The 18,465-nt window shown below is 39.1% G+C and overlaps 1 protein-coding gene across 1 annotated transcript; it reads left to right on the top strand.

The window, feature by feature from the left end:
* The first annotated feature begins 219 nt into the window (after positions 1-219).
* On the top strand, positions 220-17,035 carry DNAJC2 (DnaJ (Hsp40) homolog, subfamily C, member 2). Its single transcript, XM_010086306.1, has 16 exons — positions 220-509; positions 1,136-1,211; positions 3,376-3,474; positions 5,628-5,769; positions 6,958-7,038; positions 7,801-7,866; positions 9,240-9,331; positions 9,434-9,555; positions 10,342-10,491; positions 10,793-10,881; positions 10,970-11,039; positions 12,882-13,066; positions 14,317-14,417; positions 15,371-15,478; positions 16,214-16,368; positions 16,886-17,035. Exons 1-16 carry the CDS (start codon positions 303-305, stop codon positions 16,958-16,960), a joined length of 1,818 nt encoding a protein of 605 aa, XP_010084608.1. The 5' UTR covers positions 220-302; the 3' UTR covers positions 16,961-17,035.
* Positions 17,036-18,465: the final 1,430 nt, after the last annotated feature.

Here is an 18,465-nt window from a genome sequence, read left to right as displayed (position 1 = left end):
ATCCAGCGCTGCTGCCGCGGTTTCCTCTCTCCTGCCAAAGCGGGGAGCGGTGGAACAGAACTGACCGCCTGCGGCCCTTTACTGTGCCAGCACCGCTCCAGGTGTGAGCCGAGTGTCGGGAAGGTGCCGCCCGACAAGCGGGTGCTCTGCTCCTTGCAGTCTTTAAAGCAGTGCGGTGTTTTTAGAGGGAGCTGGAAGATTTGGCAATCCGTAGCCTTGTGTGATGCAGTGTATTTATGGGCTTTGGTGAGGTTTAATTTAATTTTTTTAAAAAGTAAACTACAGAAGGTGAAGTTGCTTTTATGTTTTTGCTTATAGCATCAGTACTCTGTCAAGTGGAACCTGTGGGAAGATGGTTTGAAGCATTTATTAAGAGGAGAAACATAAATGTTTCTGCCTCTTTCCAGGAGCTAGAAGATGAGAAGGAACTTTCTGAAGAATCGGGGGATGAAGAATTGCAGCTTGAAGAATTTCCTATGTTAAAAACCCTTGATCCAAAGGACTGGAAGGTATTCTGTTGATATAGATGAGTTAGGTGTTTTTGCTGGAAATCTCCTGTCAAAGCTACCTGCCATTCCCAGCAGAAAGATCCCCTTCCTCCTCCCCTCCCACCCCCATCTGAATCGGCCTGTGTCCATTAGCCTGATAGCTGGGTTTGTATTTTCCATGCATAACCAGCTGATGAGGGCAAACTCCAGTGCACATCAGGACAAGATCTTACTCTTGAACTGTTGCTTTTTCTTTTACTGCCTGTAAGCAGTAAGAGTGTCTCTTCTCCCTGTTACCACCTCCCTTATTCTGGAATTACGTTAGTGCTCTTAATATTAAAGACAGCAGCTCGTTTTTCCAAAAATTGAACTTTCTAGGATCCAGTGCTTTAATGCAATTTAGACTAAGCTACTTGGATTTCTCTAGCAGCAGTTTACTTTATTGATATTTGGTGATTCAATAATTACAGCCTTCACAACAATTTTTCCTATAGCCTTTTTCTAATATTTATTGAGAGAGGGAAGAATTCTGCCTCTTGCTTTTAAAAGATGGGGAGGAGAACTGGTTTTCTGCATGTGTTGTGTTGTGGCTTTTTAGGTTGCATTTATCAATGTTTATTAGGGTTCATTGTTTTTTTTCTCCTCAGAATCAAGACCATTATGCAGTTCTTGGGCTAGGAAATATACGATACAGGGCTACGCAGAAACAAATCAAAGCAGCTCGTAAGTACCTTTCCTTCATAACCATTTCTTTTTTTCAGATGTACACAACTGTTTTCCACATGAAAGTACATATATGTCATGAACAAGCTTTTTACTATTTCACAGGCTTAAAAATGCCTGCTCTTTGATTTGCATTGCTTACCAGCCTCCTCAATTCACATCATAGCTCTGAAATCTACAGACCTAAAGCTAGGGAATTCAAAAATTTCACATCTCAGCTTTCTTGCCTATGTTTGTTTGGTTTTTTTCAACACCTGTGAGACTGTAACTGTACATTTCTGCATTTTTGAGTCTGCAGCCCAGGCTCAGTGAAAGGCAGAGAAATAGAACTAGTCCTGCCCTACGTGTTTCAATAGGGTGGTGCCTCGAAGCCCCCTTACATGGTTAGCTGACACATGAATGCTAGTGAGTGTTTACGAGACTGAGCGTTGCATGGGAATGCAGTGGTAGCTCCTGAATTTTCAGGTATTCAAGTAACTAGATGTTACTTAGGCCACTGAGAAGCTCAGTTTTGCTCTTCTTCGGTCATTTTACCATCTGAAAACGGTAGAGTTCCTGTGGGTGGATCTGTGGGATTTTACCAAGCTGTTAAAACGCAGTTGTGGGAGGTTAAATTTCTTTGATGTTTTGGGTGAGTAAACAATAGAACTTGGAAGCACCACGATGCTGCTTAATGATGTCATGGGCCTATGTCTTAAATCATGACATGATTCAGAAGCACGTGCAGGGGATTGGGGGTGTTTTATGGTACTTGCATATGAAGTAACAACATGTTGGGCCTCAGAACTCATTTTCCTAGAAAGCAATGTGAGCAGGAGTTGACTTTGCATGAAGGATGCCAGTATTTAGTGGAGGAGGATTTAAAAGTAATCTGAAGATTTTCAATAGCCTTTATGAAATAAGCTGATGGCTTTGTGAATTGATCTTGCGAACAATTGCCTGTACAAGTGTACTGGTGTGAGCAGAATCACTGTCCCCAGTCAAACAACAGATGTTCTCAAATGAAAATGGGTGGAAATGAGCAAATCACCAACTTGCACAGGAAATGATGTTGCCTCAGGTATGTGTTGCTTAGCAGTACCACTATATGGGCTAATATTGCATAGAGCAACACCTGTCCTGGTGATGATTAGGGCTTTCACAAATCTTACCAACCAAGAACTGGGGCATCTCTCTCTTTAGGATTCTAACAGCGTTCAATTATTACACAGTGGTATAGAGGTGTGGGTGTTTCTCCCCAGTATATACTGTGCTTTTCCTGGTTTTAACAAGGATTCTGATCTGTTTCTCAAAAGGCAGGTTGCTGTTAGTACTTGCACGATATCTTCTCTCTGGTAATTTATAGTGAGACAAGAAGGTACATGTTACATTGTATGATAATATGGCTAAACCTTTTGGCACAGAAATCATTTCCAAATCTGACTTTTTCAAAATTTGGTTTTACTGTTTAAACACTAAAACAACCTTGATAGCAACTTCAGTAGAAACTCTGTATGTGTTAGTTATATCTTAAGATTTAAGGCCTCAGTAGAGAGAGAACTTGATCACAAGGTCTTGTGTGTGTGCTTGATGTTATCCATGGGTAAGTGTAGCAGTCTTCACAGGCTCATGGCTGTAGTTTCCTTGCTAAATTTCATCTTGGATTGTATTCAGAACTTGAGTAAAGGGATAGAATACAATTTTTATTTTATCATTAGAAATAACAACTAAAATTGCATTAATTATTTATTTTTTCAGGGGATTGTACAATCTTGCACAGTTAAGGTCCTGAAGCTGCATTATGCTTTTTGAAGCTAACTGTATGCTTACAGTTACTGAAGCACTTTGCTATGCATTATATTAGACTAAGTCTCAGCAAATCAGTACTCCTTTAGCTGATGAAGGTGGAATAGAGTTTCTGAGTTGCGGTTATTTTGTGTCCCAGCAAAGAAGAAATAATTGTAATTCTGACAATAGTGTTCAATCAGAGAAAATTCATTAACTCTTATCTGTTTTCTTCCTGATGCTTTTTAGGGTTTGGTTTTTTTGTTTGGGTTGGTTTTTTTTTTTTTTTAAGTATCTAATTAGAGAAATGTCAACTGGAATTATTGTATTACTTTGTAGTTTTTGAGAAGTAACATGTTGATAATGAAGTGTTTCTAAACATAATGCATCTGTTTGCTAGATAAATCCATGGTTTTGAAACATCATCCAGACAAGCGAAAAGCTGCAGGGGAACAGATAGGAGAAGGTGATAATGATTATTTTACATGCATAACTAAAGGTAAGCAATTCATCTCTTTTTTTAGATAGTTTCTCAATCTACTTGGTAATCTGAAACAAATTTGTAGTGCTTTATTAGGCTTTTAAAGAATTGTCAGTTACTAAAAAGCCAGAGAAGTTCTTTTCCATTTTAGAAAACTGCCTCAGTAAAGGGAGATCACATTAATATAACTTCCCTCTGGGTAGAAGCACTATGGGAGTGCAACTGGTAGACCTGTGCCATGCCACTTGCGGACAAAATGTGAACTCTTGCAGCAGCGTATGCAAAGGTGAACCACTAGAGGTAGCCACATACCTGGAATACCTGGTGTGCGGTAAAGTAATTCCCCTGAGACACCAACAGCAACTGGAAAATCTGAATTCTAATGCACTTACTCTGCCAACAGAGCATCTGTTCATTTGATCTAGGATATCAGTTTCTTCAGCTGCTCTTTTTTGCCCACAGACAACCAAGTGAACTCGATTGAATAACATTTCCTTTCTTGCCTGTAGTGAGCTAGAACACCACTGCTGGCCAATTCCAGAACCATAGGGAGTGTTCTAGTGTATGATGCCTCTAGAAATGCTTTGATGTTTGGCTTTTTTAAAAATTTTAAACAATATTTTTTTTTTACTCAATAAAGTGGGGGGGCGAATCTTTATGTGTTCTAAACTTTCATCTTTTGAATGTCTTCTTACAATAATAGTAAAAATGTTAGATGGTATGTTAGAAAAGCTAATGACTTTTTTAGCCTCCCTTAGAGCTATCACAAGGAAAAAAGTTGCCAATGGATTTTTTTTCCATAGTTGCAGTCCTGTCAGAAACTGGCAAATTTTTATAATAAGAACAACCTGCATCTGAATTCATAAATATGCTCTGTGATCTACATGCAAGGAGCAAAATACATTTCCCCTTAACTCTTTACGATCTAAGTTTAAAAATAAACAGAAAGGAAAGCACAAAGTTGCATGGAAGAGGAACAGTGCTTCCAGGCAGCACCTTGGAGGAAAGAAATGCAGTAGCAGGGAAGGGGAATTTGGAGTAGGAGCAAGTGGTAATGGAACAGAAAGAAGAAACTTTGAAAGGCAGGAGTAGGTAGGTGGGATTCAGAGCTGGGTCTGACAAAGGAATGAGTGGGAGGTAAGTGCCAGGGGTAGAAGAGGAACTAACAGATGTGCACAGAATTTCTTGCATCGGGAAAATGGTATGAGGGTTATTGAAGCTCCTACCTTGCAATGTAGAGGATAACTGGGGTCATTTAGAGTAGTGGCAGAGGGAAGTCCCTTCCCAGAAGGGAAGGGAAGACTAGCAGACTGCAGTTCATTAGTGGTCCCTTGCATTCCTTCCTCTCTCCAGTTTACAGAACCACAGAGCACCAAGGTCTCCTCCAGCTTATCACCTTCTAGATCTGACCTTCACGGTGCAGTGTTCTCCATCCAGAGGTACAGTCAGAAAAGCCCATAAATGATCGCAATGCACATTTGATTCCTTTGGTGACTTTTCATTCTTACTGAAAAATAGTGGGCATTGTGGAACTGACAGACAAAGTAATTCCACGCTTTCTTGAGACAGGAGATTACTGAACTGTGTGTGATTTCCAGGTTCTAAGATTCATCTCCCCAAATGCAGGACTGTAAGAACAGGAAAACTGGGAGCGCCTGCATGTTTTGGCTAGAAGCTGTGTGGTGTTCTATTTTCTAAGTCTCAGTACAACTTCATCATGAGCTGCAAAAATTCTACTGAATGGCTCCTGTTCTTGCCAGTTCTGACATCATATTAACTCACGGACTGCTTTTACTCCATGCCTGTCTTAGTGGACAATTTTGTCAATTTATCTGCAAGGATCCGGTGTAGGATAAAAGCCGGAAGACATCATGCCCAAATTCCCAGTGCCTGAACCTAATTTACTGCTATAAAATTATTTTAAATATAATCTGGTTTGTTAGATCGTAATGGTTAAATGTGTTGTTTTTCATAAACATTTTCCTCCTACTTAGTTCAACAGGAATTGACAACACTGCTATTTTGTGTCACTAAAATAATTAAATATCAAGCTGTACAGAATGATAGATCAAACACAGATCTGAGAGCATCTTTTTAAACATTTAGAACCTTTTCTGTAACATTCCTTCCTTGTGGGGAAGACATGTTTCATGTCTGGTAACTTTTTTCAGCTTATGAAATATTATCTGATCCTGTGAAACGACGAGCATTTAACAGCATAGATCCTACTTTTGATAACTCCATACCTTCCAAAAGTGAAGCAAAAGAGAACTTCTTTGAAGTTTTTTCACCCGTTTTTGAAAGAAATGCCAGGTAAGCTACGTCAGACTGCCTTTGCTGCTGCTGGAGAATCAGCATTTGCAAACTCTTCTGACATTGTGTTTGTTAGAGGTGTGATTTCAAGAGATGCTGGGAGATGCATTAATTTGCTAAAAATGTAATACAAGTAAAATAGTGCATTCTCTATTATTTAATTTTAAAATAATCTGAACTGTCACACTGGTGGCATTGAGTTTGACCCATGAGATGGAAAAAAAAAATAAGTCTGTTCTCAGCTCCATATTACTTACTGTCTTTTTGTACAACACATTGCTTCATCTTAAAATTATTTACTATATGAAGTGTGTATATGCTACTGACTAAATTCCTTTTTTATTATTTTCTTATGAGGGTGAGGCATTAACAGAAGACAATAGTTATGTTCACAGTTTAGCTGGTTAAAAGAGAAGATAAATGTAACTATCAATATTTGGTGGTTCTCTCTTAAGGTGTGTGCCTTTATTTCTGCATTTGATTCATGCTTGCCAATTAACTTTGTATTAAGGCTGTCACAATAGAAGTCTATTCCACCTTTTACCTGTATGAAAAAGAAGTGTTTTATTGTGTGAAGCACTTTACAACACAATCCATTGATTATTTAAAGTAGACTTACTTGAATCTTTTACCAAGTATTCCAGAGGTTCAGACCTGGATCTGTGGTTGTCAGACAGATTGTTCCCTTCTCTGCTTGGAAATGGATATTATGTCATGGAATAACAAATTCTAGAACCTATGGATTTTTTTGGGAAAAAATGGAAGGGAGGCAGAGCATGCCTTATTCCCTCGTACTCCATTAGAATGTGTGTGAAACTTCCTGTAGCCTACCACAGAGCCGAGTTATTCACAGAGGACGTTTTGTCCACTTTCTGTAAGCTTCTTTACCAGGAGAATGTGTGTGGAGAATTGATAGTCCACAAAGATAGCTTGTGCTCCATCAGGTCTCCTTGTAGGCACACCAGACTCTGGCAGGAAGAATTTGCTTTTCTGGGGAGGTCCCCAAAAAAGGCCCCATCTGGAGGATGTTTAAAAGGAACTTTCTCGGTTTTTTCCTCTTTCCTGGTGCCCCTCTATGTTGGTGGGAGGGAGCCTCTGATTTGGTATTTTGATTCTCTACTTAACACATGCCATGTTACAAAGTAAAATTATATATGTAATTTCTTGAATATAGCCATTTGTTTTCAGGTGGTCAAATAAGAAAAATGTTCCTAAACTTGGGGACATGAACTCATCATTTGAAGAGGTAGATGCATTCTATTCATTTTGGTAAGTTAGCTGATTCCTCGGTTTCTGTTCACAGTACTCAAGATGTGCAATGTAAAGGGCTTGCAGACCCTTTTCTATGTAGGTTGTTGGCTGTGGTCTGTTCTGACCTAGTAATGTCATGAGATTACCCCACAGCTGCTTGGTGCCTTCCACAAAGTGAGCTGGCTTTCTCCTAGCTAATACATCCGTGTTGTAAATTCACAGTTAGAGTGGGAGCATCTGACAGTTCTTTGACCACAGTGGCTGTGAACTGAGTTAACCCCCAGACTAGAAGTGGGGTTTATCTCATCTAACTTGTGTTTTCAGTGGAGGTATCTACTAGGTATCTAAGCTCCCCTGGTTTAAGGAGGTCTGTCTAGCCCAATAAAGTCAGTAGATTTTATGGCTTGACTCATCTGCTAAATGCGAGTGCTTATATAAAGATTAAATTAACTTCTCTCTGAACTCTACAGACTGCACTGTATCTCCACTGCCTGCGACGGGAGCTTAGACAATTGCACTGTAGACATTCAGAGTTAGGGAGACTGATACCATCCTAAAATACACTCTGTCCTACAGTACAGAGAGATGTAAATCATTACTTTCAATTGCATCTTGCGTTTTGATTTAACAGAGTGGAATCACTGTAGGTGCAGTATAATTGTAAATAACAGTATAATTGCCTACAAAACAATAACAGTAAAAAAGGTAGATTATTTGTAAAAGTTTTCCTTTTTTTCTTTGTTTTTCATTCCTTCTTTTTTTAACTATTATTTGCTTTAGGTATAATTTTGATTCCTGGAGAGAGTTTTCCTATTTAGATGAAGAGGAAAAAGAAAAAGCAGAATGGTATGTAAGTAAAAAGAAATTTGACAGGAGACTGAGAGATTGATACAGCAAGATTTTCCAACTTTCTACTGGACTATAAGTCATAGGAAGAAAGGTAGCTGAACCAAGACTGAATTCCACTCTTCTAGCTTAGTAGTCAGTCATGGACTGGAACTGGACAGACTGTGGGCTTCTCTTTGTTTTATTTGTGTAATTGAAGTGGTTCTTGCTTGCATCCCAGAGGTGTTTCTGAGGCGCTTTGAAATGTGTGTTCATGTAAGTTCAGACTTGCAGTTCCAGCAAGTCCCAAACACAAGTTGAACCTGGAGCCAGAACAGAGTGGATGAGTAAGCAGGTATCATTTCTCTGTCCAACTCTTTAATAAAGTGAGCTGAGGCAAGTGATGCTTTCTACAATTTAGAGCAACTAGTTCTGATGGCTTGGTGTTAATAAAAATTGTGTATTTGCTGATGTAGTGATAGTTGCTGAATTACTGAATTACTCAGATCATGGTTGCCACTGGAAAATACATTCTATTTTTATCCTTCCTACAGTTATAAAAACAGAATGTCCAAGTTAGAGCACCAAACAATTTAGTCTAACATGTATTTCCCGGGACTTTTGACTCAGTCATCCTTGTATAACCATAACTTGCATTGTATGAACCTCTTCTTCCAAGTTTGAACAGAAATAAATTTTGTAGTTAGACTCAGCAGTTAGCATACTTTGTGGGTAAAAACTGTGCCATATTTAGGCTGTAGCTAGGCGTCCGTTCCTCTTCTCTTATGTCTCTTCCTGCTATTTTTTGAGCCTCCCTGGACCCAACGTTCTCTCTCCTGTGAAGGTTCTGTAATCAATTCCATATAACTTGTATTTTTGATACACTATACAGATAAACTCTAGCTTCTCATTGTAAGGCCCTTGAATTATTTGCATAGCTCTTTTTTTGTGCTTATTCCTGTAATTGGTGTCCTTTTTTAAAAATGTTTAGACAAATGGTACATAGTATGCTGTACTTAAGAGAGAGAACTACGTTTCAGCTTCTGTTCAGAAGGTCATGATTCTTGTTTTCCCTTCTTGACAGTGGTCGTGTTGCTTGTGTTTTAAACCTTGAATCTACTTGTAGTAGTCCTCTGCTCTGTTATGGGGATTGTTTTCTTTGTTCTGAGGCATATTGTTCTGTATTTGGTTGCGTGGATGAGAACAGAGACCCCCCCCCCACTAAAAATTCACCTCTTTCTTGACAGCCTGGAACTTCATTTTTCTGAAGTCTATTTTTTAAGTATTCAGGGAAGAGCATCTGTGTGGGGACTTTTTAAGGAAAGTTTGTTGTTGAATTTCTAACAGACTGACGCTGTAGGGTATTAGCACTGAACTATGCTTTCCCTTTTTAGTCGAGATGAACGGAGGTGGATTGAAAAGCAGAACAGAGCTGCCAGAGCATTGAGAAAAAAAGAAGAAATGAACAGAATTAGGACACTTGTTGGTGAGCACGCAAACTGCTGTTTTTTTTAAATAGAGATTTCTTAACTAATAGTGGAAATTTCCTGGTTTTCTTTTGTATATGATGGATCCTTTCTTCTGCCAGACAATGCATACAGCTGTGATCCCAGGATAAAGAAATTTAAGGAGGAAGAAAAGGCAAAGAAAGAAGCAGAGAAGAAAGCAAAGGTAGAAGCAAAACGAAAAGAACAGGAGGCAAAAGAAAAAGTAAGTTAACCTCTTCATTTGAGTTGAAAAACCCTGGTTCATTCACACCTGATCCACTGCTTCAGCTTCTAGATGTGTCAGAAAGCTACTATTAGAACTATATTGGGGTTTAAAGATGTGTTGTCTTTGATCCCTGTGCAACAGGCACTGCAAGACTGACAGCCTTTTGAGAATGAGGTGAAAACAAGGAGCACAGATCTGAAACAAAACCAACTTCTAGAACTGAGTTCTGTTGTTGCATACAGCTCTGTTTAGAGGCAGTCATTACGTTCTGTGGCCTAATTTCTTTTTCATAAAACGGATACAGCTGCTTGCCTTTTCGGTACAGTCTGAGAACAATTGATTGGTATGAAACATGTTAAGGTAACATCATGTATTTGATTAATATTAACAGTTTGGAAAAGATGGATCTGAAAACAGGACTAGGGATGAAAGGGAACTGTAAGGTGCTAAAAAGTTACTTAAAATACAATACTGGAGCACTGCAAGACTTTATATTAATAGTGATGCAGGAGAAATGGACTGCTGCGTTTTTCCAAGTTTATACTCTTGGGGCAGGCGTAGGAAATTTCATACAGTTCTATATTTTCATTAGAAAGGAAATCAGGATTTATAAACTAGGGTCCTCAAAGTGAGTATCTGAATTAACGCCAACTGGTACATATTTCATCACCTCCTTCAAAAAAAAACCCCAAACCCAGAAACAGCACATTTTAATATGGAGTGACCCTATATGAGTGTGACTTTGCTGAGGTTTTCTGTTTGTTTTTTTGCCTTTGATTGCAGCAAAGACAAGCAGAATTAGAAGCAGCACGGTTAGCAAAAGAAAAGGAAGAAGAAGAAGTTAGGCAACAAGCATTAGTAGCAAAAAAGGAAAAAGAGATACAGAAGAAAGCAATCAAGAAAGAAAGGCAAAAACTGAGAACAACATGCAAGGTATTTAAATATTATTACAGTGACATACAAGTTACATCAGTGAAATTACTGTGTTTGCTTACATCAGACCCTATCACATGCTTGCTTGTTCTTATGGCTGGAGATGGGTACAGAAAGTGGGTTTACTAAAAAGCAAAATACTAAAACGTATACTTATCATATGGTTTTGAGCTATTAGTAAAGCTGACCAAATAGATCCAAACACAGCAGTTGGTGAAGAATGCTGTGTGTTAAGCCTTTGTCTGAAGGAACAGGGCAATAAAGTTCAAGAGCTTTGTAGAACATGTATTTCTGCTTCCAGAACTGGAATTACTTTTCTGATAATGAGGCAGATTGTGTTAAAATGATGGAGGAGGTGGAAAAGCTTTGTGATCGTCTTGAGCTAGCAAGGTAAGTTTTTTCCTGCTGCTGATTTATGCTCGTTTTAATACCCATCTTTCTACTAGCTATCCATTGTAACTTAATAATTTATTTTTAGTCTGCAATGCTTGAATGAAGCACTTACATCCACAACAAGGGAAGGAGGAAAGGCGGCTGTAGTAAAACAGGTAATTATGCTGAGTGTCAAATCAAAATAACAGAATAATTTCATTTGTGAATGAAAGTAAGATATGACATAGCTGCTGTGGAATCCTGTCTGTTAAACACAAAGACCTGAGTTTGAGTCCCCAGTCAGACTTGATCTCTGCTCTGTTTTACACAGTGCAGCTCATGGCTGGTGAAATAACCAGGACCAGCTGAGAAAAAGATATGCACTTTTAATTAGTAAAGGACATAAAACCTACCATTTGTACAGTATACAGAAACAGGAATTTAATTTGCTCAACAATGGGTAGCAGTTACCTAGAGGGGAAGGAGGACAGTCTTAACCTATTCTGTTACACAGGAAAAATCCTAGTCTAGTATCCATGACCTGGGGCTAGATACACAAAAGCACTTAAGTGCTGCAGGCTGTAGGCACTGAAGGACCCGTGGGTTGGATACCAGAGTACAGGAAAAGCAAGACACTTGTGATGAGGATTTGCAAAACTCAGCAAGGCAAGGATCTGCCTAAATTTGCCAGCAGGGAAAAGCCATTTGGACTGATAAGGCTGAACCCACATCCTGGTGGGGAAGATGATCTGTCCCCATCCCAGGGTCAGGTTTACTCATCAGACGACTTAACATTCAAATCACTCTTGTCCTACAGGGGACTGAATCCAATCTCCTAGTTTCCAGGTGGGTGTTCCAAACACAGGACAGTCACCTTTCTGTCTCTCTGTTAAAACTGTTCCACTTTTGCATTAATAAAACTTATCTGATAATTTTCCTTTTGCCAGGAAGATTTTACTATGAGATAGACAGAGAGAAGCCTATTTTGGGCATCCTGCCAACAGGTGTGAGTGCATAGCTTTTTAAATATTGCCAAGACTGGACTGGGCATACTCAGAAGTAGATACATTAAAGATATACCACACCACAGTCTCAAGATGTGACTACAGTTCATAAAGATGTGTAATGGATAACTTTCCTGTTGAATTGCTTGCTAACAAACTCCACATGGCCATCTAACCTGGAGTAAGCATTTAGGAACTAAAATCTGGGTTGTTGCAGTTAATGCTAACAGTAAAACAATAGTAACTGAGAATTTCTGGCATAACCAGGCTTAGGTAGCAGTTAGGTTGGTGTGCTGGTTTGGGCTGGGATAGAGTTAATTTTCTTTATAATAGCTAGTTTGAGGCTGTGTTTTGGATTTGTGCTGAGAACAACATTGATAACACACTGATTTTTTTCAGCTGTTGCCAAGCAATGCTTACATTAAGCCAAGGACTTTTTCAGCTTCTCAGACAGCCCCTGCATTCCCAGCTTCTTCTCTACAAGAAGCTGGGAGGAGATACAGCCAGGACAGCTGACCCAAACTGGCCAAAAGGATATTCCGTACCATAAAATGTAATGCACGTGGCTATGTGGTACTTATGGCAGCTGAGATTAAACCACAACAGTTGGAAGAGCTGGGAATCAGTGTATTCAACATGGATGTTTTAACTGCCCTCACCAGTCACTTTAGGTTCTTAATGCTTTTGTGGATTTGTCCCTGTAAGTCAGGTGTTAGCCTGGAAATTCATGCTATATTCTGAAGTTTTGCCTTTATACTGGAAGTGTTCATTTAATTTCCTAGTGAACTTGTAATGGATTCGTGCTGTAGCTCCTAATCTGCGATGGCCAAATTTACACATGGGATGAAGGGAAATAATACTGGAGCAGATAAGCTTCTCAATTTCCTTATGTATAATGTACAGAACAGAAACTAAGCAGAATTCAAGGCTCAAAACAATTCCAGAGAGAGGGGTTTGCATTGCTGTAAAATGTAAAAATGAATAAATACATAATGCTTGTTTACAATCCTTCAGATAGAAGAAATAAATGAACAAATAAGACGAGAGAAAGAAGAGGCAGAAGCTCGTATGCGCCAAGCAACAAAGAGTTCAGAAAAGTCAACCACTGGTGGTGGTGGGGGAAGCAAAAATTGGCCAGAAGATGATTTACAGTTGTTAATTAAAGCTGTGAACCTCTTCCCAGCAGGGACTAACTCAAGGTACCTCTCAGGTTTGGTGTTAAGTCCTATTAACAATTTTTAATTAAGTAACAGCCATAATACAACCTATTTGCAGACCATCCTAAGTATGATGTCAGTATAAGGACTCCCTAAACTTCTTCCTTTTCCTTGACCATTGAGCAGCCTGTGGTTCGTCTTCACTTAGTACCATGTTCTACATGTCACTGGTGTTACGTCTGGCCCTGTATCTTGTTTCCCCCCAAAACTTGTCTCAGTCCATCAGCAAGATTGTGCTGAGGTGCATGTTTGCACAGGGCTTACTACAGGATAGGCTCCAGTGACTAAAGCAGAGAACAAAACTGGAACAGTGACCATGATGCAGCTGGATAGGAATCTAAGTGTGTACGCTACTTCCAGTAGCTCCACAATGAATGTGAGGCTGGTCTCTCCTCTACATAGTAGAAGGAAAACATCCAGAGATATGAGTGACATGCCCCAGCTCTCTTTAGGGCAGAGCCAGGGGAAAAGGGAAAGGCTGCGATTCACAGAAAGCAGCACTGACTATCAGCTTACTAATAAGCATCAAGAACAGGTGCATGCCTTAAATCCTGTTCTTTCCCAGGAGTGAAATGCCTTCTTCCACTTAGGATTCACAGATTTGAAGTCTCCATTACAAGACTTGGATGCTTACTTTTAAAAACAAACAAGCTGTCATAATCTTTATAGAGATCATACACATACGTGTTTCTGTACTGCAGCTCAGCAGTCAAGAGTATTCATTGAGAACACAAGCCTAGATACGATCCCCCTGTCTGACCAGCTGCAAATATTCCATTTTCTAAGAATGCACTAGGAATAATTTGGGGGTTAGGGCTGCTCCAGCTCTCTCCTGTTGAAGCCCCTTTATCTGATGTTTAGGTATACCAGGTGTCAGTGGACACAGGGTTAGTAACTTCTCAGCCCTTTCAATGCAGCCTGCAGTATTTAATCTCAGAGGTGTTTAGGGAAAACAACAGCAGAGCAGTGATTTGAGAATTAGAAGTTTGCACTTACTATCTTCTGCCCCATTGTTTTTCTGTACTGAAAGCCAGTAAGTTCACCCAAGCTGACTGAATTGTTAAGGGAAACATCTACATTTAGTGACACAATAGTGAGAGTTTGTATGTATTTAGGTATGATTACACTTACTCAAGAGTTGACATAAATGTGTACAGGAGCTTTGATTGTAGCTTGTATGAAGATAAGCTACTACGTAATATGCTGGTTAACCCTTTCTACTCTTGCTTTAGGTGGGAAGTTATTGCCAATTACATGAACTTGCATTCTACTACTGGAATAAAGCGAACAGCAAAAGATGTCATCAATAAAGCAAAGAGCCTCCAAAAGCTTGGTATCTATATTACCTTATTTTTGTAATAATGTGGTCTGCATGCTTCTGTACAGCTGGATTTTCTTTGAATGGTATTGTGTTTCTGTTATGAGAAAATCTTCTGTATAACCCCAAAAGAAATGTAGTTCAGAGATTTATCAAAGCACTTATCTGCTTCAGCATTTTCAGCTTAATAGCTATTGTGTAAGTCACCACCTCAAAAGTAACTCTCAGGAATTCTCTGAATCTAACTTGATGCACAGATGTCGAGGCCATATGTGTTGCGTAGGCTCCTCTACACTGAAAGGGGGACAAATGGGCCTCTGAGAAAGCTCTTTACAAAGGAAGGAATCTAGAATATGGGACTGATGAAGCTATAGAGATACTTTAAGAAGATAAATGGGATTCAGCACCCTGAGTAAGACACCTGAATTAATGTGGCTCATCTCCTCTTGTGGTAAATGGAACCTAGAGAGCTCTGGAATAAGGAAAAACAAAACATCCCACTATAGAAGAAAAAACCAAAGTTTTCAAGAAGCTTCTCCCTTCCAAACTACATACCTGCACAGGGAGAACCCAGACTTTCCCAGTGTTCCTGCCGCTCTGACACACTTGTACTCTGGCTAGTATGTGAGGTTTGCCACAGCTGTTCAGAGGATAATTCGTCTTGATTTCCCTGACGTTGCAGATTCAAGCTTAAGCTTATATGGATAAAGTATTCATATGAGCAGTATAAAGCAAGATAGAGGCTGGAGAGCCTGACACTTTGAGCAAAGCTTATTGGACCCTGAATGTATTTTTTTTTTCCAGATTTACCAGTCTCTTTACCATCGTTTTAGAGAAAGCAGGAATTAGGGGTTTTTTTGATTATGTGATTATTAGTTTACAATGATCTGCTACACAATGTTTTTATTATTACATCTGGCTTTAGTTTTGTCGCAATAATTGTTCTATTCCATGTCTGTTGCTCATAGACCCTCATCAAAAAGATGATATAAATAAGAAAGCGTTTGACAAATTTAAAAAAGAGCATGGTGTGGTGCCTCAGATGGACAGTGCTGCCCCCTCGGAACGATTTGAAGGTAAAGGTGAAAAGGGAGCCCTTCTTGCAGAGCTGTCTCCCCTTTGCATTTTAGTAAGAAAGTAATTCAGAACTTACTTAAGACTTGCTTACAAACAAACTTACTAACTCACAAACTTATGTAGCAAGTAAGAACGCGATCTATGCTTTGTTACTGGATTTGAGGGTTTCTGGTACACCCCGTACACATCGCAGTTAACTAAACAGTGACAGTTTGAAGTGCCTCCTGGTGAGGAATAGGCTTAAGTCTGATGCTGTGATCATCTGTTCCTCAGAGGGTGCTACATTTTCAGGTAAGCATAGGCCTGAGGGGATGCACTTGAGATCCAGGATCATCCTACAGCTAAGCTTTGGTCTCCTGTTACACCCCAAACACCTCCCATCAAGTTTTCCAGACACTTGTAGAAGGCTGTGTTTCCTTACAGAAACACAAAAAGAAAAGCTACATTGCTGCCCTAACAATGTGGCTTCAGGTGACAAAGATAGATGTTACCTTCTAACTTCTCCATGCTTTATTTAAAGATCCCAAGGACCACCTGTACAGTCAGTTTCAGGGTGATTGTTGGTTTCTTTTTCTTTCAGGTTTTTTATACTGGGTAGCCCTTTGGTCAGACTAGTTGTATCACAAAATCACAAAGAATTAAAATCAACTATAATAGATTTTACAACATTTTCTTAGGCTTATCTCTTAGACCCATTTTTATTTTCTTACTGTCATTTCTGCATTTAAAAACAGGATCACCTTTAGATTCATCCCCTTGGACTACAGAAGAACAAAAGCTTTTAGAACAAGCATTGAAAACTTATCCAGTGAATACTCCTGAAAGGTGGGAGAAAATAGCAGCAGCTGTTCCAGGCCGGTCAAAAAAAGACTGCATGAAACGATATAAGGTAGGGTAGCTCACCTCCTTCTATGATTGTCATTAGCCCAGGTCTTGTTAGAATCCTTTGCTTTTACTGTTGTTTTCCCTATCAGAGACAACAGCAAACTAGCATGAGATGGAGCTTTATGGAGAAACTTTTTTTTTTTTAAACTTAACCCCAAAAGAGCAGTAAGGACTAAGTTTTCCTCAGTGAAAAGTAGTGGCTCGGGATGCTAGGAAGGAAAGTGTGTCTCATGAAATCTGTTTGAGTTGCAGTTTGACAGCAACCTCTTGTAGATGGTAAAGTCCTATCCCTAGCCTCTTGTAGGTAAAGTGCTTGCTACAGGGGAAGTAGATGAGCGTTGACCTTCCATTAATTGTTTCTAAGAAAAATTGCTTTAAAGTTATTAAACTGTCTAGATTCCTCACTACGTTGAGACCTAGAATGTTTCATGATGAATATTTGTAGTAATCAAAAACCACAGCATTGTTAACAAGTTTCACACTTAGATAAGTATCTTTTTTTTTTTTTCCCGACTCTCCAGGAACTCGTTGAAATGGTCAAGGCAAAGAAAGCTGCTCAAGAACAAGTGATGAATGCTACTAAAGTCAAGAAATGACTCTTACTGACAATCTTTGTTTTATAATAAAAATGCAAATACTGTACATGTTTTCATTCCTTCCTTAATTATACAGATACACAGGAGTGGCTGGTTCTTGAGTTTTAATCTTCTCAAATGCATTTCTCCATGTCAAAAGCTTTAAACAGGGGTGTAGTTGGTTTTGGTTTGGGTTTTTTTAAAGCTCAAACATACTGAAAGTTCTTTTTGTTCACTACTCACGAAGCCAATACATGCCACTGCAGATTTTGTTATACTCTGGAAGTTGTTCAATTGGACCTGGAAGTTAAAGAAAGTTGGCCATGACACATGCTAAACTAATACAGATTGGTGTAGAGGTGTTAGGGGAGGGTAGGGGAATTTATACAACATACCCACGGCAGCAACTGCAGGATGCTTATCATAGATGTACTTTGTGCAAATTTCTCTAATAGTCTGGGCATCAATAGCCTAAAAGGGATAGAGAGACATCTTTGTAACCAAGCCCATCTAAAAAACTATTAAGAGGCAGTAATCTTAATTTTGTACAATCCAGGGGAAGAGGCAACAAAACAGCTAAAATTTTCTCAGTTGGAAATAGTCTAACTTCTGTATTGTTATTTCCTGTAGCAATTAAATTTCTCAAAGACCTAATTTAAATGTTGTAGCATGAGTGCCACTTACTTCAATTCTTGCTTCAAGTTCTGGAATTGGGATTCGGCGCTTATAACACAGCATTTGTCTTCCAATGTCTTCACAGATTGGTGTGGACCCTAAAATAGGGGAAAATATGCTTCAGTTATCAGCATACAACTCTACTAAGAGTAAAAAGCTCTTGTAAGTCTCACCATCAAGCTGTAGCAGCATATTTGTCTTTAGAAGATTTTTTGCTCGAGCTACTTCATTTTCGGTAACACTTGTGCAAAGTCTTATCCTGAAAAATAGTTTAAATGCAAAGGCATTATATAATGGTAACCTGTAGCACACAAGATTGCCGATAATAATGAGATGCATATACATTAGTATACCTACCAAGCATGTCTCTTCTATAGACAGAGCTGCTAAGAGAATTTGGTATGGAAACAACCCATAGGATGCAAACCAGCAGCATGAGGTTTTTTTGGAAGCATACCAATGTACCTAAGAGCAAGGTTTTCCCCTTAAAAGAGCTGTGTTTTATTTTATTAAATGAATATTTTGAGCCAAGTGTAGTCCATACTTGCTATCTTGAGATTAGTAGGAGCCAAACAATTAGAGGTAATTAGCCCAGAAGGCAATCCATTACCTACTGGGTCTTGGCGAGATAAAGATTCGCCACGCTGCATAAGGAACATTTCACTAGAACAAGGGGATGCATTAGATACATGAATGCATTCTTGTCACAGCAATGGTTCATATCTTCCTTGGTGCTAAGCTGCAGCAACCAGACAGCTAAAATGATGACATTTTTCTCCACAGGCTGTTTACAGAGATCTCATAGAATAATGATATATGAGAAGTGTTCGGTCAGGAGATTATGACCTGGT

This window comes from Pterocles gutturalis, unplaced genomic scaffold (genome assembly GCF_000699245.1).
Source record: "Pterocles gutturalis isolate BGI_N339 unplaced genomic scaffold, ASM69924v1 scaffold53361, whole genome shotgun sequence".
Lineage (NCBI taxonomy): Eukaryota > Metazoa > Chordata > Aves > Pterocliformes > Pteroclidae > Pterocles > Pterocles gutturalis.
The sequence above is the reverse complement of the archived record's forward strand: the minus strand, read 5'-3'. Positions and strand labels throughout refer to the sequence as shown.